This window comes from Phodopus roborovskii, unplaced genomic scaffold (genome assembly GCF_943737965.1).
Source record: "Phodopus roborovskii unplaced genomic scaffold, PHOROB, whole genome shotgun sequence".
Classification (NCBI taxonomy): Eukaryota; Metazoa; Chordata; class Mammalia; order Rodentia; family Cricetidae; genus Phodopus; species Phodopus roborovskii.
Window position 1 is genome coordinate 20120712 of NW_026125444.1, and position 23466 is coordinate 20144177.

The 23466-nt window shown below is 44.0% G+C and overlaps 1 protein-coding gene across 7 annotated transcripts in view; it reads left to right on the plus strand.

Annotated features, from left to right (window-relative positions):
• The window catches only part of Cald1 (caldesmon 1), a 177952-nt gene that overhangs the window by 144227 nt on the left and 10259 nt on the right, over positions 1 to 23466 (plus strand). For 4 of the 7 annotated variants that reach the window (XR_007833947.1, XR_007833946.1, XM_051175872.1 and 1 more), the window contains exons 1-7: positions 3482 to 4030; positions 5316 to 5399; positions 10130 to 10275; positions 13593 to 13857; positions 15714 to 15854; positions 21458 to 21501; positions 21603 to 21681. Coding sequence is in view for 3 of the 7 variants with exons in the window: in XM_051175872.1 (XP_051031829.1) it covers positions 3485 to 4030; positions 5316 to 5399; positions 10130 to 10275; positions 13593 to 13857; positions 15714 to 15854; positions 21458 to 21501; positions 21603 to 21681 (1305 nt within the window). In the remaining 4 variants the exon portion in view is untranslated. The other 3 variants (XR_007833948.1, XR_007833949.1, XM_051175874.1) reach the window with 1 other exon arrangement.

Consider the following 23466-nt stretch of genomic DNA (forward strand, 5'->3'; position numbering starts at 1 on the left):
GTTGAGTGCAATCTGCTAGCGAATCGTTCCCATCTCAGGCCAACTCAGCCATTATTGTTTGGTTGGCTGGTTTTGGTTGTGTTGAGATGGGTTTTCCAAGCTGGAACTCACTTCTGTGTGACCCAGGCTAAATGTGGGTTTGCTTTGGTTATTTTTATTTAGTGTATGTCAAGAGGAAGCTGTTAATAGCTTCATTAACTTGGTCCGTTTTTAAAAAGTCTTCAAGAGAAGTGTCATGGCCAATTTGGCTCATTTCCCAGGGCAGTCTTGCTGATGCTCAAGGCACTTTAATAAGAATTTTAATGCTTAGATGGAAGGTAGACACCCTGGTCTTTGGTAATTATTCCTAACTGGGGAGGACTGGAGGGGCAGGTATGATCGCTGGGTTTCCTTAACGTGCTTTGAATCCCAGCTTAGCAATCTGTGTTCCTTCACTTTAATAAGTACAACCATCGCTCCCTTTGAAGAATACTATCCATGCCTTGCACAGGGTAAGCACGTGACACAGTGTGCTCTTGGCAGAGTCTCACAGAAGGGGAACAAAATGGCCATTCCTTGCCTTTTCCATTTCCAAGCTGAAGACAGGGGACACAAATAGTTTTTAAAATGACATGCAGAGGCCTTTCCTGAATCTGGTTATTAGTGAATGTTCAACAATGGTTTTACAAGTTACAGCTGATTGGAATGTTCTACTTCTGGACTGAGATAACAGTGCTGTGTAGGTTCAGCACACAGGCCCTGGGTTTGAACTTCGACCCAACAACAGACTCAAAAGCACATACATAGGTCTTGTTTCTACTTACATTTAATTTCTGCTTTAATTTTATTGTTAGCTATTTTATGAGATTACCTAAATTCACAAATTCTTTTGCCAAGTATGATGGTTTCTGCTTAAAGCCCTAGCATTCAAAAGGTAGAAGCAGGAGGGTCAGGAAGGAGTTCGCCGTCAACCTTGGCTTTTTAGTGAGCACAAGGCCTGGGCTACGTGAGATCCTATATCAAAAGAATTCTTTTCTTATTCAAAAGAAGTTTTAAAAAAGGTTTTTTAAGTGCCATCTATTCAGGTCTAAGCATGTGATTTCTTGCAGACATATTAATTACCTACAAGTATAAAGCCCCTTCTTGTGGCTAAGCAGCTCTAACAGACACTTAGCGTCTACTGATGATTGTTACAGTGATCTATAAAAAAAAGCAAAGAAAGGCTCACAAGGGTCTGTCGATTTCTTAACAGTATTCTTCTCGGGCTAGCACTTTGGAATCTGTGGCACCTTTTTAAAATATTGGAACTCGGTTGATTCAAGTGTCCTATGCTTAGATCTTTCCCTTAAACTCCTAGTTCTTTGTATGTCTGTGAACATGTAATCCGTATGTGGCTAATTCACAGAGACCATGTCCTGAAACAACAGCAGAGGCCAAAAGAGCTTGGAATCTAGGATTTCCTTGGCCGTATTTTGTTGTTAAATATGAAATGTATTTTTCCAAAACCAAGTGAACTTGAACATCAGAAGAGCCAAGTTTAGTATGAACCATGAAATTTGATGGAGTTTCTAAACATTGCAAGATGTATGCTTCCAGCTGTGGTCACAGTTCTGGCATCACATGACTGGAAATTCCAGCCAGGAGTGGCCAACGCCCTTGGTCTGGGCAGTGTCCAGCACCCTGGAAGAGTGAGGAGATGATGGACATGCTACAGTTTGGGTTTTACATTTCTTTTCTTTTTTAAAATAAACATTGGATTTAGCTAGTCTTTACCAATTGGAGAGAAGGAGAAAAAAGTTCTTTATTCTTGGAAACCTATACAAAGAAGCTACATCAGCTTAATTAGGTATGGTAATGTTGCTGCGACCAGTTCAGTATTTTAACACAGTGTACTAATGTATTGTGGATGTTCGTGTGTACTAAACAAGGTGCTTTCCACCTTATTTTTATTTTATTACTTTTATTTTATTATTATTAATGTTTGTTTGTTTGAGACAGGGTCCCTGCCTGTCCTGGAACTTGCTATGTAAACCAGGCTGGCCTCGAGCTCATCTGCCAGAGATCCATTTGCCTCTGTCTTCCCAATGCTGGGATTAAAGGTGTGGCCACAACGCCTGGCTCTCCACTTTTGTTTAAAGATGGGTTTTTCACTGAACCCGAAGCTTGCTGATTCAGCTAGACTGGCTGGTCAGGGAGCCTCAGGGACCCTTTGTCTTTCTTTCCCCCGTGACCCCGTCAACCCCTGAGGATCCAGAGCTTGCTGAATACCAACAGAGCTGACAAACATAAAGAATACACACCTGTTCAATCGCTTTGGCCTGGACACATCATTTGTACTCCCATTTCATTGGTTATGTGGTCCTGACTAGGTACAAAGAAGGGTAGAGAGTGGGAAATGCAGTCATTACCCTATGAACCGTGGAGAACACTTAGATGTCTCCAAAGCACAGCTTGCTGGCATAGGTGTCGAATCCCCACACTACACATACTCTTCCCCGCTCTAAATGCCTTGGGTCCCACCAATCCAGATCAGGAATAACTAGGTGGCATGCGCGTGAAACTATGATGCTCACGGAAGTCGCCCATTCTTCTGATTTGACCCTTGTCATAGTTGGGATCCACAGTGGCCCAGGTTCTGAAATCACAGTTTAAGCACCAGTAATTTGTAAGGTAATTCCAGGAAACAATGGTAGGGTTGTAGGTAAAAGTGAGGTGGGAGTGTGGGGAGGGAGGGCAACCAAGTAAAGGTTGTCTTTCTGGCATAGGTGGTCACGGTGGTTATCTGGAACATAACTCTAGTAAGAGCCATGATTGTAGAATGGTCCTTCAAAACAGAGAAAGGCCAAGGTATTTATATGATGATGTTCCTCTGCTTTTGTTGGGTGACATTAGTATTCAAAGCTCCTACAGCAAGTTGAGGAGACACAGTGACCTGAGAAAGTCCAAGAGCAAGACTTTGTTAGGCTGGGTTGGAAGCCAGGCAAGCAAGCGCAGAGTGGTTACATCGAGGGGCATGCGAGCTAGATACCACTGGCATCTGCTCTGGTTATGGGTGGCTCTAGGGGACTGATTAACCAACAAGCTGTCTTTGCTGTTGTTCTTTCTGCCATCCAGTGTCCCTGATGAAGAGTCTAAGCCAGCCACCACAAACACTCAGGTAGAAGGCGATGAGGAGGCTGCCTTACTGGAGCGCCTGGCTAGGCGAGAAGAGAGGCGTCAGAAACGCCTCCAGGAAGCTCTAGAACGTCAGAAGGAGTTTGATCCAACGGTAACAGATGCCAGTCTGCCAAGCCCTAGCAGGAGAATGCAAAATGACACAGCAGAAAACGAAACAGCAGAGAAGGAAGAAAAGAGAGAGAGTCGCCCCGGACGATATGAGGTGGAAGAGACAGAAGTAGTCATCAAGTCCTACCAGAAGAACAGCTATCAGGATGCTGAGGACAAAAAGAAAGAAGAGGAGGAGGAGCTGAAGGGAGGGAGCCTTGGCGAGAATCAGGTAGAGGAGATGAGAGAGGAGAAAACACCAGAAACCCAGGAGGAAGCCGTGGTAACGGTATTGGAAAATGGGCAAGTGAGTGGGGAAGAGTCCAAAGTCGAGGGGGAGAGTGGACCAGACACAGAGCAGAGGGCCCATCGGAAAAGCATGGAGGAGGAGGGAAAGGAGAGAGCCGAGGCCGAGAGGCTGAGGGCAGAAGCCGAAGAAAGAGAAAGAGTCAAAGCTGAGCAGGACAGGAAGCTAGCCGAGGAGCAGGCAAGAATTGAAGCTGAGCGCAAAGCAGCCGCAGAAGAAAGGGAGAGGAAGGAGGCAGAGGAGCGGGCCAGGGTTGAGGAGCAGCAGAGGGCCAAGGCGGAGGAGGAGGAGAAGGCTAGGATAGAAGAGCAAAGACGAAAACAGCGGCTAGAGGAGGAGCAAAGGACTGAGAAGCAAGAAGCGAAGGACAAGGGGGAGACGGGAGTTGAGAAAGCGGGAGTTGAGAAAGCCGAAGGGAAAGGGGTGAATGAAAGGAAAATACAAGAAGACAGACTTCAGCCAGCTGTCCCAAAGCAGCAGGTACAGTAAGCACTGCGCAGCCACCGTGTGATGCCTGTGACCCCTGAGACATGCAATGCAATGCACACCAAATCGGGGGCTGAGGCCTCATGCGCACGGCCTGGCATGCTTGGTCATTTGGCAAAGTGTTCATTTTTTTTTTTTTTTTTTTTTTTTTTTTTTGCAAGCCATAGCAATACCCAAACATGAAGCAATGGAACCATGGCTAAGTATGCAATCAACCAAATCAATGGGACAACTACAGAGAAACTAATTGCTCTGTGTTTGGGTGTTGTTATGGCTATAAAAGAAAATGAATTAACCCAAAGATGATGAACGTTGTGGGGCTGTGTCCGCTTGTTTCTGCATCTGCATCTGCACCTGAACCCCTCTTTCTGACATCTTTCCTGGGTGTACATGAGGCAAGAGGCCTGTACTTCTCACCTTGCTCTGGTGTTTGATGGCAGTTTTTAATTATAAAATTAGGAGTAGGGAGTTGAAACAAAGAATTAAGTTCAGACATTTCAATATGAGCAAAACAGAAATATAAGTCCTTTGAAGTCAACTGGAATAAAGGAGGGGGAAGGAGACTGTTGGAAAACCCTCCCCAACAAAAACAAAAAAAACACCTTCAAAAGCCTGACTTGCCATCATGTAGACCCGGGTTTAATGTAGACTTGCAGGAAGCTATTCAGCTGGAGTAATGCCAGGTAACAATTAATAATGGACAATTAGGAACATGCAGTTTGCTCCTTTTTGCCATGAGGATAGCACAAGTTTATGTAACTCTAGGAAAGATGGGAATAGTAGTAGTTGGGGAAGGAAGTGAAAATATACAAGTTTTATTAGATTTTTTTTCCCCTTCTCTATCTGCAAGGCTGCATTAAAAAAAAAAAAAAAAAAAAAAAAAAAAAAGACAGAAATGCTCGCACAGTCACCTTTCCAGAGTGAAACTTTGGTCACTGCATTGCACGGAAGTTGTTTTTCACTCCTGCTTCTATACCAAGGGCTCAGGCACTTGGCTGTAACAGAAGGTCGTGAGCAGGGTGTAAACACACACCTGGCCGAGACACCGCGTCATGCTAGATCTCAGTGAGCGCAACGGGAGGAAGGGTGGGGTGGGACATTTCGCACCTGCTGACAGACCACTAGCACCAGGTACCACTGGCACCACGGGGCCTAAGTGTGGCATTAAGACCGCCACTGAGACATCACAGCCCACACGGAGTGATCCAAGCACCCTCTCACTCTCACAAGCTAGAAAGGGCTTCTATTTACCTGAGTGACCTTCACCGTTCTTGAAAAGGAAAAGAAAGAAGAAAAGGGAACTAAAGGGCAAGCTCAGAGTCAAAAGCCCCAAGATGACAAGCCTGCCTTCAAAAAGGAAGAGGTAAATGTTGAACGTAATCAGACCTAAAGCCGTACACAAAGCAGCGTCCTGGATCTGATCTAGAGTTGCAGCTACTACCCCGTGTTTTTCAGTCTATAGCTCATGAGTAGTTGAATGGTGTGATAGTGTAGAGTATCTCACAACTGTTTAATCAGGCTGGAGACATGGCGAGTAAAGTGTAGTTTAGATTCCCAGCATCCACATAAAAAGCTGGGCATAGTGTACAGGAGTGTCCATAACTCCAGCTTTGTGAAGCAAAAACAGAGGGATCACTAGGGGTTCCTAGGGACTCATTGGCAGTTATGCTAGCCAACCAGCGAGCTCTAGCTTCAGCAAGGGACCATGTCTCAAAAATTAGGGTAGAGAGCCATAGACAACACCCCAAAATCAGCCTGTGCCTTACACACACACACACACACACACTCATACACCATACACATGCATACATGTGCCCACACATTCATACACGACACACATGGATACTTGTCAGTGGTTCAAAACAAGAAAAAGACATGGACCTGAAAGCATCTGAGGGTGTGTAGGCAGTAGTACAGCACCCTCATACAAATTGTCTTTCTTAGTGTGTATCATAATCAAGCACTTAGACAGCCTCGCTCCTAGTCTTTGCAGCTTCCTGCCCCTACAGTGCTGCCTTGGTTCCCGTGAGCCCTTCTCTGCTTGCATTTCAATCATGAAATATTTCCAGCTGGCTTTGATTAATGCTCTAACTTTTCCGAGAAAATGAACCCTCTCCCCCAACCTAAATCGCAGTAGACAATTGACAAGCTGAAGATGATATACGCTTTTCAAAAGAAAAGTTTGGCCAAATACTTTGCATTGCATTTCTGAGGCACACACGCAAGGGAGCGGGCTCTCCAGGGTGTTTGTAGGTAAGTAAACGAGACTTCTGCACAGTGATGTGCAGCGTATAGTGCCATGCAGAAAGCCCCGCCTCGAGTGACATGACAAATCGCTGTGGTATCCAGGGTGTTCGAGGAGTTTTGGGTATGGAAAACAGAACCATCAGAGGTAGAAATAGCTGAGTTATATTGCCCAGGAGACTGATGAAAAGATCTGTAGCCATTGGACACTGGCCCAAATGGATTCTTGCTACATTTCTCTGCTAGAGCATCCATTAAGAAAATCCAGAACTGTAAAGAAAATTCCAAGTGTAGAAAATAGATGGCCGTATTAGGTAGCAGGAGGGTGGTTTTCTTAGGTGGCTTTGTAAGATTCACGAAAGAAGAGATACCCTGCTATTTATGCAGCAAGTTATACTTAGTTTAAAACTTTTGTTCCCCTCTGCTTCTAATAGAACTCGTGGTTTGAACATAGCACTGGCTACTTGAAGGAGGGAGAGAGTACATATGTTGGTGACCCGGAAACTGAATTTAGCTCTACCAGACAGCTAAGGAGACAGCTGAACACATTGGAACTTCTTCCGTCGTGGGAAGAGGGTGTGAAATTTGCAACTCAGTGATGGAATGTGGGGAAGGGAGGCTGTAGTAAACACCCTCTGGTATTGTGAAAGTTAACTCATTTTGCCAAGATAATGCTTTTACTTCTAATGGCCAAAGCATCCCATGCCTATGTATGGTATCTGAGTCAGAGAAGCTCATCCCCAGTCATCCATCTGCCTCTTTTCAGATAAGACAAAGTCCGTGGTATCAGTTAAGCACTCCAGGGAATGGCTGGCTTCAAACCTGCCATTATCCCTTTCCCACTTTGCCCCACAGCACATTCCAGCTTTCAGAACTTCTGGCTGCGTTTTTTTCGCGCCAGTCTAGATAATTTCCTCCAACCAGGCTTTTCAAAAGAGCAATTTTAACATCTTAACATTGTATAGATAAACTGCTGACTGAATGGGTATAGCTCCCCCTTCCCAGCCAGCTGGATTGGTGTGTTATGTAGGCGACTTTAAATCATTTTTGCTTGATTCAGTCATTTTAAACAACCCTTTTTGGTCACACAAAAAGCAAACAGAAACCTTCCCTGGCAGGGATCCACACAACCTAAGCAGGATAGGTCAACCACAAGTAAATGCGACTTCCAAGGGAAACATTTCCCAGAGTCCCTCCAGGGCTTTAAAACACAAACAAACAAACAAACCCCATGTCTTCCTGCTGCAGCTGAACTCTGTAGCAGCCATGGGGTGTAGATGCTCTCCAACCTTGAGACATAATTAACTTGTCTGTCTCTCCTCCTCCATTATAAGCTGTCTCTTTTTAGTTCTTTACTGGGTATCTATTTGGTTTCTCCCTTGGCCTTTAACAGAAAGACAGTTTCCAGCAGAGTGTCTTTTATGACTTTGAACCTGACACTCCTGTTGCCCAGGCCTATGAGTCCTGAACCTCAGTGAACTGGAAATTTGGTTGAAGAATGATTCAGCCACTCTAAGCCAGGATCTAAGCTCTCTGCCAAAGATCTGAGTTGTCTGTGAACCAGTTTCAGGAGCAGGGAGGCCTGAGGACATCCATAGTGTAGAACAGGGTACCAAATGAGGATTTAGGACTCTGAAGCTCACCAGCGTGTGCTAAATGTGGTCTGAAAACCTATAACTGACACCTAACTCTTGCTGTTCTGGAACTTTACCATGCAGAATAGCATGAGAGAGGCTCCTAGCTCAGGTGGGTCCCCTTGTCCCCTTGTGCCTCTAGCTTGAGGCCATGTCTCTTAAATTCCTACACCCCCTAAAATTCCTACACGTGGTCATATTTCTCCATTGGTCAAGTGTCTGCAGGCTGCCGTGGGAGCCCACCCATGTTGTCTGTGAATGAAGCATGTTTACTCTTTCAGTATTCATGACCACCTAGTGACCCTTCAGCAGCTATCTCTTTCTGTGGTAATATTCCAGCCTAAAAGATCTAGTTCTTTCCCCAGGGGTTCACAAGGCTGTGGGCTTGCCATGAACCTAATCCATTGTATTCTTTAAACTAAAAATTTAAGATCCTGTAGAGTCATTTCATTCATTTCTCAGGAGAAAATAATTTTCAGTCAAACCCAAGTCATCATTATTAGATTTAAGAATGTTTCTAAGCAAGTTTCCCACTGCAAATATGAGAAGGCCACCCACCATAACCCTTTTCAACAGAGGCACAGACAGCCTGAAGTAGGGTGGGAGGCCTACTTCTCATAGACATCTTATTCTTTTACAAATCTGTTTGAAGTAACACCAGGAAGTCTGCTAATACATTTTGGGGAGATGCAAGTATTTCTGACTGCAAAATAGAAGAAATGAGTTAAAAGAAATTTACCTGTGCTACTGCCCCCATAAACCATGAGATTTGACTCAGAATTTATCTCATAGGTACCCTGGGAGAGTACCCTTCACCTCCGTATCTGCATTCCCAGATACATATTAACCAGGATGTGAACTTTTGCCCGTGGTTCCTGGGGCTCTATCCAACAGTGACAGGCCAAAGTGAAACTGCACTCTGTACTTGCTACCTATTCAGTGAATACTGGTGTGTTTTAGGGGCCAGGGACAGCCACCAAGCAGCTATGGTCACACTTGTTACACAGGCCCTGAGCTTCCCTCTCTTTGCTCTAGTCTTAACTAGAGCAGTGTCATCAAATAGTCCATCCATGGTGATTTAATACCATTTCAGGAAGATCATCAGGCAAAAGACTATAAAAGGTAATCCATAGCAGCACGTTCTACCTTGTAAAACATGCCTTTTAGGGATAAATGTTCAGAGGGTGTCAAGAATCGCTGGAAAGCAATGAGTGGTCAGGTAAAGGGAGAATGTTCTAGACAGCCTAGAAGCCCTACATTGTGATGGCCTACTTTCCTCGAAGCGTTTCTGAAAAGCACTAGTTCTTTGCAACTGTCTTAAAAATAACAATGGGCATCACTCCCCCCTGCTCACACTTTAAGAATGGGTGAGATAGTAATTGTGGCTATACCACCCTGAACACGCCCGATCTCGTCAAAAGCCACTTTGAAATGATCTACCAAAAGGAATTTACAACACGTCTACCAAAAGGAATTTACAACACGACCCCCACAAAAATACTAAAGGTCCCAGTTGCTGTCCACATACCCTTTCCCTCTGTGTTACATGGCCATCACAAACCCACCTCTGGAAGTCCAAATCTTTCCTACCAGGGGAAATCAACGTGCACCCTAGAACTGTTTATGTGGCTTCAACCATGGTTCTAAGTCCTTCCCCTAAAGGTAGGTTCGATGTTGCCTCCTTGAAACCCCTGATTCAACTGACTGAAATGCCTGGATCATAGGCCCCAGTATTGGCAGATCTGCATCACCTGCTTTTTTCCTTATTTCCTTCTTATTTCCTTATTAGTAGGCCCTTACCAAAGATGCTTTCTTTAGCCAAGAAGAGATTCGGCCAAGCTACACGGCCACTCTTCCATCAAAACCACATTGCTCTTCTTAGTGGGAACTGTAAGCAACTACTCTTAGGTGGAATTCCTAGAACTTGATAGTTTTCAAAAATAACAATAATACTGCTTCCTCCAAATAGAAACCCCAGTGAGATCAGTGATGGATCTCGACTTCCTAAAATTAAGGTTCAGGTGTTTGGCTCATAGGCCAAAGGACCATTGTCACTCTCTAATGATGTTCTTGATTTCTACATTATGTCCTGGATGATTGCTGGATATCAAGTCTACAGACTCCCTTAGAGGAAGTCGGGGTCTTGGTAATAACCAACCAAAACCTAGTAAGACGTTTATGGTTCCCTATTTTCTTGATATGTATCCTTGATTAGATCAAAGATGAGAAGATTAAAAAGGACAAAGAACCCAAAGAAGAAGTTAAGAGCTTCTTGGATCGGAAGAAAGGGTTTACAGAAGTGAAGGCGCAGAACGGGGAATTCATGACTCACAAACTTAAACAAACTGAGAATGCTTTCAGGTAAGTTGTGACTATTAAAAGTTGCTGTCTTCCCATGAGTGGGACGGAGACTCGGTCTCCTTGTTCTGCACCTTCAGATAGAAAGGACCTAACCAAACAGCATTCTTCCCATTGTCTTGAAAGTACAAAGTCAGCAGGTCCTGTCTCCCTAGCACTAATGGGAAATCAGCAGTCATTGCTCAACCACAGCTTCTATTTCTTCTAATACTGCTTCGTGTCCATTTTTTTTTTTTTGACAATATGCTCATATGGTATCAGTGTATTAAGAAATATTGTGACTGGGATTAATATTGTCCACTCATGCTATAGCTGATCCAGACAACTTTCTACAAACCTTTCTCAGTACCATTTTTACAAGTTCCTTTTGTAAAGGTTGTAAACAAGTATTTCGTGAAGCTCAAATTATTCTGTGGTCCAAAAACTTTGAGCATATTAGATAAACCAAATTGCAGCTCTTTACCACAGGACTTTAAGAGCCCTCTATGTAAATTGCCATACACACACACACACACACACACACACACACACACACATTTGAGAGAGTCAGAAACAGGATACTACAATATAATTTATTTTTGTTCATGTTTGCTAGGAGTTGATACCCATACAAGTAGAGAATGATACACTCCAAATACTCACATGGTGAGGAATATAGTAAGAGCCTCTAGGCTAGGTGCTTACTTATCAGCTGAGCTAAAAGCAAGCTGTGTTCATGGGCAAAAGCCTGGAATTTGATTTGCCTTAAACCTAAAAAAGCCAAAGACAGTAGAACTTTCTGAAATGTATTTCTATATACCACCCTGGTGCTACAAGCCTACCAGCATGTTTAGGCAGAGGCTTACTCTCATTTTCATGAAAGTTAACTTGATTATTCATTTTTAAGGTTTTAAGGTTTTAATTCAGCCACCAGTAACATTTATTTCAGATATCTTTCTACATATATAATACTCAAGACAGGATCGTACAATATATACATATATGTAATGTATATACATATATATGTACATATATATATGTAATCAGAAACGTATATTTTTAAATTGCACTATGCATGACAGTGTTAGCTTCCTATGCCAGTGAATCTCAGCCTGCACTTAGTGACATGAGCATCCATCATCTGCTCTGCATGTGGGACTGTTGGGCCAGAGCCCCCACAACCAACAGTTTGATCACACAAAGACAGAGCGACACCTAGTGGATCCATAGGCTCATCTTCTCATCCACACCACAAGAGGATCCAAGAGAGAGCAAACTTGCTTCTAGAACTCCCCTTCACTGAGCCAGGAGTCACAGGCTTGTAACACTGGAAGAGCAATGTGGAGTTGTAAGAAACCCTTTGACTTTGTTTGACTTCAAAATGAGAGTCCGTCTTTAACCGTCAAGAACCTGTTCTACTTTATAACCTCAGCCCATAGTAACAAACAAACTTTATATCACCCCCGCCCCAACATACACATCTGTAGCCAAAATAAGTTGTTTCAAAACATGGTGCTGTCTTTCCTGCTGCACAATGCACTACACTGTTTGCTCTTTCACTTTTTAAAATGTTGAGACCGATTTACTAAATGGATTTTTTTTTTTTTTTTTTATACCTGGATGACCTCTGTGTTCACAAGCACGAGGTGTATACAATAAGGTCAGCACTGTGTACTGGCTGTCTTCAAGCACTCCTTGTTTCTTTCACTCTCTTGCTTCATAGCTGGAAGCACTGTGCCATCCATTACACAGGATAAATGTTAAACAGTGCGATTCATTGTTCCTGAGACAAAGCTGTGAGCTGTGGGGTTCCTGTGTTTGGATCTAGTTAGTAATGACATATGTGTTAAAAGTATTTAAATAGCTGTCTTTCAGTTGAAGATTCCCTATATCAAGGCCTTCCAGAACATCACTAAATTCTCCTCCGGTCTAGTTTGGGAGGATCCAGTTGTGTGACTTCACTAGTGAAGACAGAGTATACTTTGTTGCTCCCCATTGGCCGTCCATCTTGCTTTTGAGGCAGGGTCTCTCACTGATCTGGAGTGGGCGGGGCTGGTTTTCCAGGCTGGCTGCCTATCCCTACCTCTCATCACACCCAGCTTTTTTGTTTTTGTGTTTGTTTTTGTTTTTGCACATGGGTGCTGGGGATTTAACTCAGGTCTTTATGCTTTTATGACAAATACCTTACTAACTTAGCTATCTCCCAAGAAGTCAGCTATTTTCTACAGTTTAGGCAAATTGTTTATTCTGTCTCCCAGTTATTATGACTATTAAAGGAGACAATACATTTGAAAACACTTATAAGAAACAATGAATGACCCCTTTGATCTTCAATAACCACCCTAATCACACAAACTCTATAATAATTTAGAGTTTTAAATCCTGACAAAGGATACTCCAGTTGTTTGGGGGTCAGAGAGGGTAGTAATATACATTTTGGATAAGAAAAATTTCCTAGATCTCTATCAAAACGTACATACCTTACTGGGTTTCACTCCACTAGGAAACATTAGGGCCCACATAGTGGTAAACACCTGTAATCCCAGCATTTAGGAGGCTGAGGTAGAGGGATTATGAGCTCGAGGTAGAGGCCAGCTGTAGAGAGATCCTGCCTCAAAAAACAAACTAGAGATCGGTAGTCTTAACGGCATCCTTAACATCCTGCAATGGAGCTCTGTAATCAATTCATCCAAGGAACTAAAACTCCACACTCCCACACAGCTCCTCCTCAGCCACCTCCTCCACCCCAGAGACCCACCATATTCCTTGTCTGTTTCTATCAATTTGGTATTAGATTCCTCATACAAGTAGAATGTTGAGGTCCTTTTATAACTAGCTTGTCTCATTTAGCCTAATAGCTTCAAGTTCATCCACGCTGAAGCGTGTGTAGGTGTTTCTTTTGAAGGCTGAACTGTATTCTACGGTGGATTTACCACATTATGCTAATCTATTCATCCCACAATGGACTCAGGTTGCTCTGCCTCCTGGCTCTTGTGGATAATGTTGTCATGAATGTAGGTGTTCCACCATCTGAAGACCTTGCTTTCAGGTCTTTTTGACTATGTGCCAAGTTGTATGTCTGGATCATAAACAATATTACTATTATTATGGGGATTGCACAGGGATGTGTCATTTTCCCCACACGAGGTGCATGATTTTCACTTTGCCCTAGTAGAGGCCCTCGAGAAGTCTTTATATTCCATGTAGATCCTCAACCAACCCCAGGGCTGGTGTGAGGATCAGGTGCCTGGATATAGTTCCTGCACACAGACATCATCCTGCTTCCAGGGGAGCTGCAAGACAGAACCAGGTAACTGGCCTTTCCTTTCCTCCTCCCTCAGCCCCAGCCGCCCAGGAGGCCGGGCCAGTGGGGACAAGGAAGCCGAAGGTGCCCCGCAAGTGGAAGCTGGCAAGAGACTGGAGGAGCTGCGCAGGCGCCGCGGGGAGACTGAGAGCGAAGAGTTTGAGAAACTCAAACAAAAGCAACAGGAGGCAGCCTTGGAGCTGGAAGAGCTGAAGAAAAAGAGAGAGGAGAGAAGGAAGGTCCTGGAGGAAGAGGAGCAGAGAAGAAAGCAGGAGGAGGCTGACCGAAAAGCTAGAGAGGAGGTAATGACTTCCCTGCCGAGCAGGGGCAAAGTGCATGACCCATGTGACCTTGTGTCTGAGAGGGCCAGTCTGTTGAAGTCCCCTGCTGCTCAGACAGCAGAGTGATTGCTCAGTGGTGTGCCCAAAGCCCTAGAGTCAATCCACAGCAGTACTTAACACAGGTGGCGGAGCACCCCTGTAATCCTAGCACTCAGGAGGTGGAGAAGAATCAGAGGTTCAGGGCCGTCCTCCTTCATCACATATCAAGTTCGAGACTAGCCTACGATAGGAGACCCTCTCACAATAACAATGATAATCATTTGTATGATGATAAACTGGCATGTTTCTGAACCCTGGGTACTTGTGTCCCCATTTTCTAGGTGAAGAAACTGGGGCACAGGGGAGTTTGTGTAATTTCCCCACTTAGGCCATTGTCTAATATAGCCTCTCAATAAGGAACAATGGGGGATCTGAGAGAGATGGAAGGTCTGCCACCTGTCACAGCACTAAGCTAGGAAGCAGAGGGCGTGGTGGTTTCATGCCTGGAATCCTAGTGCTAGAAGGCTGAGGCAGTAGGATCCTGAGTTCAAGGCCAGTCTGGACATTATAGTACCTGTTACCCAGAGAAATTCTGACTGCAAACAAGATAAAACAAACAGAGAAAGGAAAGAAAAACATAGCTGTTACATAATAGCTAATATTTGGAGAATCTTTGCAGAGATGTTATCATTATTATTGCTTGTATGTGTGTGTGTGTGTGTGTGTGTGTGTGTGTGTGTGTGTGTGTGTGCGTGCTATGCATGCCATTGGGTGTTATCTGTGTGTGGTGGTCAGAGGACAACTTTGTGAAATTAATTTTCTCCTTGCACATTTTACATGGGTTGCAAGGATCAGACTCAGCTCTCTAGGCTTCTACCACACACAGCACCTTTATCTGCTGAGCTGTCTCCCTGATCCTCCAGTTTCTCCAAGCAGATTAGGATATACATAGGCTAGGGCGGTATCACTTTGTCTACTTCTGTATACCAGGACCCAACATAGGGCTTGCTGTGCCCCCAGAGCCCCACCACTGTGGGACAAAGCATGTGTTTCATTCTTAACCCAGAACAGATCAGGTTACAAGGAGGGAAACGACTCAGCACATGAACACCCAGCTAAGTCAGCTACAGTTTAGCTAGCTGCGGTTTACAGAGTGCACTCTTTCCTTTCATCCTGGGGTACAGTCTCACCAGGAATCAAATGGTTACAGTGACCTGGTTAAAGATGCTTGAGGGCCAAGTGACGGACCAAGCATGGGGACCCCACTCGTCCAACTCCTGAGCCTAGAACTTTCCAGGCCTCGAGCTCCTGATCCCTCAAAATATGGGAACAGATTTCCACGGATTTTTCTGAAATGGATGTTGTACAGTTTCTCTAAGTTGTGTGGAAAGTTCGGATGGATTGTCCCAATGACTCTTCCAATGCTAGCTTCCAGTGAGGCCACGCCCTGTAGTTGGAAAGTGGCTGATGGTAGGAGTTTGTAACCTGACAGACCTGGGATTGTTAAGTGACTTATAAGATGGTGATGGCAACATATCCCCTTTAAGGGAGACTTGTGGAGCAGGGTGACAGTTCTAAACACTTCACACACATTTTCGTAAATTAGTTGTCCTGAGGTTGGGTGATTTGTGGTTCTGCTTTATAAATGAGGAAACAGAAGCGGGTAGTAGGAAGATTAAGGTCATGCTATGGGACTTACCCTCAGACTGCAGCACACCAGCACCTGGGGCTCTCTCTTCTAACCACCCCAGAAGGTGAGACAGCATGCATCCCAGGGTTAAGTCTGTTGCCTCTGACTGAGCGGCTTTTGTGCTTGCTACTTTTCCTGTGTATCTCAGGAAGAGAAGAGGAGGCTAAAGGAGGAGATTGAAAAGAGACGGGCAGAAGCTGCTGAAAAACGTCAGAAGATGCCAGAAGATGGCTTATCCGAGGACAAGAAGCCATTCAAGTGTTTCACTCCTAAAGGCTCATCCCTCAAGGTATTTTTGTCCCAGAATATTAAAAATTGTCTTCCAGTATCACAGAAATGTGATTGGAGCCCCTTTGCTTTTTGATCATCCTTTGCTTCATTTAACTCTTTGCTGCTCGGGCTACTATTGAAACATCTTTGACTTGGTAACTTATAAATAACAGAAATGTATTGCCCATCGTTGTGGAGGCCGGAAATCCAAGATGAAGGAAGGCACTAGCAAATTCTGATCTGGTTCTTTGTAGGTATCACTTTCTTGCTGTTCTCATGTAGTGGAAGGGAAAAGAAAGGGCAAGCATGCTCCTCTCGAAGAGGTGTACCAATCCCATCCATGAGGGGCTCACCTTCAGGTCCTTCCTGTTCTTTATGGACATATTGGGGATTGGATAGCATCATATGAATTCTAGAGGGCTACACACATTTGACCACTGACTCTTTTCAGCTGCTTTTTATGTTAATTTTGTGATTACTAAAAAGCAAAATAACTGGAATTAGTTCAGGTACAAACTGCAAAGCTAATCTTATAGGAGATGAGATACAACTTGGATAGGGTCCTCTTCCAGGAGAATTAGGTCTTACATACTGCCTTCACGGAACAGAGCTCCTAACTCTTAGGACATAAGTTCTTGTCCAGAGAAAAGAGAAGGAGCCAAAGAGAGCTGAGGCCAGGGAGACCACGGAGTGGTTGAGGTGTGGGGATGGGGGAAAAGGCAGTAGACTCAAAGGGTCATTCATTCCCAAGTTTCTCTTTTGATTTGAACACTTTATGTATTGAAGGTATCCGATAAATGTTTGCAAAATGAGTGAGTGAAGCCTCAGAGAACCTTTAACATTTGTATCCTGTCTTCATCTACCATTACCTTAACTAGACTACAATCATCAGTAGTGGGCAAAGCCAATCAGGTTCCCATGACTACATGTACATGGATGTATGAAAGTGACCAAAAGTCAGTCGCCTATTTGTTTGTTTATGTGTATGTGGAGAGTACACATGTGTGGGGGGAACCATGTGAATGAATGTGCATGTGTGTAGAGGCCAAGGTCAACCTCGGGTGTTATTCCTCAGAAGCCACCTACCTTCATTTTTTTGAGTCCGGTTCTCCTCTTAGCCTGGTCCCCAGAGCTGTAATTACAAGCACATATAATCTCAGTTTACACTGGGACTCAGGGTTTGAACCAAGGTCCTCATGCTTCTAGACACACACTTTACCAAGTGAGCTGTTTCAGCTACGCTCAGAATTCAGATTACTTCCCTTAGCTTTTATAATGGTTTGGAAGTTAGTCACAGATTTGTTTGTTTGGAGACAATGTCTCACTGTGTAGTCTTGGCTGTTCTAGTCTAGAACTTACTAGATAGACCAGGCTGGTCTCAAATTCACAGAAACCCACCTGCCTCTTCCCTCTAAGCGCTGGAATTAAAGGCATGCACCACAATGCCCAGCTTGGTTACAGTTCCAGTACTTCCAAAAGTACCACTGTGAACTAGAAAATACCGATTTTGTCAATCAGACCACAAGCACAATACTGGTTCATAATGACCTGTAGGTGTCTTAGTTTCTAAAAGTAGGAACAAAGCATGATGCTCACACAATGAGATCATCCAACTGACAATGTGTTTCTCAGAGTATATCCTTGTTTCAAGGAAAACCATGACTTTTATACTTGAACACTCATTTCGGCTCTGCTGTGGGGAAGTCTAAGGTTCCCACTTACCAAAAATCCATTTGGCTTATACTTCCACATCATTGCTCATCATCAGAGAAAGTCAGACCAGGAACTCAAACAGTGCAGGAACCCGGAGGCAGGAGCGGTTGCAGAAGACATGGAGGGATGCTACTTACTGGCTTGGTCCTCATGGTTCACCCAGCTTGCTTTCTTATAGAACCCAGAACCACCAGCCCAGGGATGGCTCCACCCACCATGGGATGGGCCCTCCCACATCAACCACTAGTTAGGAAAATGTTCTACAGACTTGCCTACAGCCTGGCCTTTCAGAGGCATTTTCTCAACTGAGGTTCCCTCCTCCCAGCTCACTGTAGCTTGTGTGAGGTTGACATAAAACACATCAACACACCAATCTAAGCCAGAGTGGGAATTTATTTTTTAATATTTGGTATTTACAACATAACTAATTCATGCTGCATACTGTAAGAAAAAAATGCAAAGTACAGTTCTGCCTCAAAGGAAATTAATTCAGGACTCACAAAGGGAGCTACATCCAAGCCAGTGAGCCCTCAGAGCACAGCATAATAAGGCCTACAGTAGACCAGATCCATCTCAGAACACTAATTTTTGAAATTCATATAATTATTTTATGTCTGGAAATATTTTTTTAACCTCTGAATAATATAAATTTTTGTTAAAAGTGGGGGCTGCAGAGATGGCCATGAGTTAAGAACACATGTTGATCTTGCAGAGGACCTGGGTTCAGGTCCCAGCACCCACTCAACAGCTAGCAAGCATCTGTAACTCCAGTTCCTGAGGACCTAACACCTCTTCTGGCCTCCATGGGCAATGCCTGCAGATATACATACTTGCAAAACACTTAAAAAAAGTTTTTTTTAAAAAAAATCTCAAAAAAGAAATAGTGCTGAAGGCTGGCTGTAGTAACACTCATATGATTCCAGCACTGGGAGGCTAACACGAGGGGATTGTCAGTTCAAAGCCAGCCTGGACTACCTACCTTGTGAGTTCCAAGCCAACCTGAGGTACAGAGTAAAACCCTGACTCCAAAAACTAACACAAAACAATAAAAACTGTTTTCCTTTGATTGTTTGGGAGCTTCGTGGCAAACACAGTCTGGACCATGGCTTGAGAATCATTGGTATAGAAAAAAGAGCAGACAGGGAAGAAGGAAAGAAAGAGAGAGAGAGAGGGAGGGAGGGAGGGAGGGAGGGAGGGAGGGAGGGAGGGAGGGAGGGATGGAGGGAGAAAGGAAGGAAGGAAGGAAGGAAGGAAGGGACAACAAAAGCAACCAACCAACAACAGGAAACCTCCCTCCACTCTGGTTGTCCCTGAGCAGCCACAGAGCCCGGCCTGCCCCCAGTTCTGCTCTTTTGTTCCGGGGTCAATAAATAATCAACAGAAACAATGTTCTCCCTTCCTTAAAATCTCTCCCAAGTCGAGCTTTCTTTGGCCTTCTTTGAGCAGTCCTGATAATGCAAGTGCAGTCACCACTGAGACTTCTAGACCCCGTCTACTCTGATGTCTGGAGAAGCCGGGCTTCCTCCTACCAACAACGCTCTTTAATCATCTCCTTTCTACCAAGCTCATGAGCTTCCTCATTTCTCATGTCTACCTTCCGTCCACACCCTCTTCCTCTGGCCTTCCTAGGAAGCCCCTTTCTGTCTTCTCCCTCATGGAACTGCACATGTCTACGGTCATTCAAAGTCAAAACATAGAAAGGACCAACCACTTTTAATTTCTTCATAGTAGAGATAAACATTTGGGAAAATACTATGTGTCGCTTGTCTCACTGGCATGTTTCTTAAAGAGCTTCCTGGGATTTTCCTAAAATCAGTTTATCCTACAATGGAATTCCAACAGCTAGCGATGCTCTGTGGACTGAAGCGTCGGTTATAATCGTTCTAACACACAGGGTTACCAGCTGTGTGTAATGCCAGTGAGAGAACATTTCAATTAGGACCTCACAATAGTACTAAATGGTGTATTCTGTTTATTACTTGTGATTTCCACTGTATGGGAAACTAGTCTCAACATGAGCTCTCATTGTTAGATTATGGTAGCAATGAATGATAACATCCACAAAGAATACATTTTAAGTAGAGTAAAAGTCTTTGATGTTGTTTGTGTTTGAGTTTATTGATGGGGAAGTAGCACGTGAAGTAAAGAAAATACACAAACTAATATCTAAAACTGGCAGTGCTATCTCTTCCCTAAGTCTACTAAGACAATACTGCTAACACCTGGTCATCAGGGCCACCAACTTCCCTCCTTAAATTCCTTAGACCTTGTGCAGCGTGTTTAGTTCATCAACTCCACACAGAGTGGTTATATAGAGCAGATGGTTAAGGCGTTTCCCAGCAAGAGACAGTGAGTGGAGGGTGAGTCCTAAAAAAATTAGAGAATGAAGTCAAGCTGGGTTAACTACTCAGGAGGAATGGGGGTGTGACAGGGTCTGTGGCTTGAGCTCACGTGACGGCCAAGGCCAGCGGGATGACCCGGGTCAGGAAGATGCTGGCAGAGCCACACATACAAACCAAGTCTCAACTCTGCTCTGTGCTGACCGCAGTGTACTCCCCACCACCCTCTGGACCCCAAGTCTCTGTCAAGTATTTTACTTAAAAGAAAAATCCCCTCTAGCTCATGCATGCTTCCCCTCACTTTCTTAAGTTCACTTGGGAAAGTGTAAACTACAAAACTCAGTTCAAATATCAAAACTTCTGAAAAGCCTTCTCCACCCCCCACTTTGCATTATAGGTGTGACATCATGTTCCCATCTTTAATAGGGTTCCTACCACTGACATTTAAATGTTTTATTTCTGTGTTCTCCTAATCTACTAAATGTTCATTCTCCTTAAAGAGCCTTTTGTTCTCTTTGTCTGCCAAGGAACACACATGCTGCAAGATTCCATATCCTACCCTGTCCAGGAAGCTATCGTAATGACCTGCCTTAGGTCCATAGACTAGAGTGCTCCCTTCTCTCTATCAATTTGGATAAATAATCAGATTACTGTACTGAGTAGTTATCACTGTCAGGTGTGATGACAATGCCTATCGATCCAGCACTTAAGAGACTGAGGCAGGAGGATCAGGAATTCAAGGACAGCCTATACTACACAGTAAGACCTTGTCTCAAAACAACAAACAACAACAACAAAACCCAAGCAGCTAAACCGAGTAAACATCTGCTTTCCACAGTTTTGGAGACTGGAAGTACAAGGTCCTCAGCATGCCAGCCCTGCTGATTCTGGAAAGGGGTTTCCTCCTCCTCCACAAATGGGCACGTTCTTGCCGTCTCCTCGTGTGACGGAGAACGAGACAATAGGCAAGCTCTCTCGTCTTTATTATCAGGTGCACTAATGCCATTCAGGAGGACTCCACCCTCCTGACACAATTCCTTTCCAAAGGACCCATTTGAAATGCCATCACAGGAGATACGCATTTAAGAACATGAATAGTTAATTTGCCATTGGTCTGTATTGTGGAAGGCCATCTTACTGGCTGTTTCTTGCTTCAGAAACTTAGTATCTGGCCCCAGCCCCTCTCTCTGCATTCTTTATCCTCTTCCAGTCCTACTTTTTCTTCCCCGGTGTGAAGCATATTACTCCTAGTTTCCTCCCCATCTGGGCTGCTGTGCACATCACTGCAGTGCCCTCGCATCCTCTGTGCTGTTTCTTATTTGCCAGGTTCAGGAATGACAGTGGTGTGGTTGAAGGGCGCGGTGAGTAAGCTACAGGCCATAAATCAGGACCAAAGGGAAAACATGCCATCCTGGGCGTGCCTTGCCTTCCATGCGCGCTCACAAGTGTGGTCTCCATTTAGCCATGTGTCAGTCTGTCGGGGTTCAGGGATTCCCAGTGTTGGGGCTTCTACACAATCTGTTTCCTCTGCATATTCACAAGGGTTCTTCTTTTCGTTTTCTATTTCCAGATAGAGGAACGAGCAGAATTCCTGAATAAGTCTGTGCAGAAAAGGTAAATACAATTGACTGTTCAGTTGAGACTCATCAGCTGTTGCACTCATGGAAGGATGTCTTTTGTCTCATTTTTTCACACCTGTGTGTGTCCTTTGGCAGTGGTGTCAAATCTACTCATCAAGCAGCAGTAGTCTCCAAGATTGACAGCCGGCTGGAGCAGTATACCAATGCAATTGAGGTGAGCGCTGTTCCCTGGCCACAGACCTGTAAAACAGAAGCAGGCTGTGGTTACATACGTGGTCACAGGAGCACTCAGGGTGATGAATGAGTCTGGAACCAGCTATGGAGACAGAAACACAGTAAGAATGATGCATTAGAGACTTTTGAGTAGATTAACAAGTGTTAATTTTCTTTGAAGAGAATGGATTCAATGAATGGATTTTCTTTTAGACTTTTTTAAATTTTATATGTATGAATGTTTTGCATGCATATATGTATATGCTCCCCTGGAACTGGAGTCAGTTGGGAGCCACCATGTGAGTGCTGGGAACTGAATCTGGGTCCTCTGCAAGAGCAGTAGGTGTTCCAAATCACTAAGGCTTCTCTCTAGTTGTTAATGAATAGACTGATGGATGTATAACATCGTAACTATTCACAAGTGCATCAAATTTTGTTTACAGAAACCTTTTCCTTCTAAAAAATATAGTAGCATGAAACCACATCAAGATGAAACCAACTTGTGTTTAATTATCATCCATTTTACTTAGTTGGTTAGTATTTAAAGGGCCATAGTTTTATGCTTCTATCAACTGGGAATTTGATTGTTTTAAAATGTGTCTTTCTCATCCAATGCACTAAAAGAGTAGCATCCTTGATCAAGATGCGATGCTGGTCTGCTCTTTGCGTAGATTTGAGCAGTGGTTGCAGCCTTCTGTATCACAGCATCCTCAGTGAAGTGACCAGCTTGGGTTCATTTGCTTTTTCTTTTCTCCTTTGTACTCAGAGCAGAAGATGCCTTTAAAGTAGCTCACAAATGAGGAGAGAGATTGACAGAGGGGTCTTATGATTTATGAAGTACTTCATAAAGTAGTAACACCCAAGATGTGATTTTTTTTTATTCACAATACTGGCATCCACTAAAGTATGACAAACTATAGACAGTTGATTTCTCTTGTTGGATTAGTCCTGGCTCTGACGAAGCTAAGGCTGTGGCCTCAGACTTGGCACAGACTTGTAAGGTCATTTTCTTATAGCCACAGAAGATGTTCCTCATCCCTGCTAAGCTGTCAGCCACAAATCAGGACTGAGGAGAAGCCATCTGGGCTTGTGTTTACAGCTGGGAAAGTTTCTCAAAGACATGCCCTTCTTGCTTGTATCTTTTGCACCTTCTAGTACATTCTCCATGCTGTCCTGCCTTAGCCTTGCAGTCTTGAAGAACTTCCCCACTTTGGGGCACCTGCACATGCTGTTCCTTTGCAGAGTGAAGGCCTCCTCTTATTCCCTTTCCCACTTCCCAGTCTCCTCTGCTAGAATCTGGTTGTAAATGTTACTTACTTATAGTATCCTTAGCCTAATTGATATTCTCAAACTAAATATCATTCCCCTGTCATGTGTTCTGTTCTAGGGCTATATTACAATCCATTATTTTCATGGGGTCTACTACAATGCAAAATAAGTGCTAGTATACTGGCTACTGTCATTTATCCTATTAAAATATAAGCTTATGAAACAAACTGGCTTGCTTTGACAAACTCTGCCAAAGTTAACATGCATAGTAAGTGCTAAAGACCCATCTGCTGGGAGATGGCTCAGCAGGTTGTGTAATCACGTGGGACTTACCTTGTAATCTGAGGAGTGGAATTCAGACCCCCAGCACCCATATAAAAGCTGATGGCATGGCAGCCTGTTTTGGAAGGCAGACATAAGGCGTCCCTGGAGCAAGCTGCCTAGCTAGACTAGAAGAATCAGTTAACTTTGGGTTCAGTGAGAGACCCTGCCTCAATGTATAAAGTGGAGAGCAATC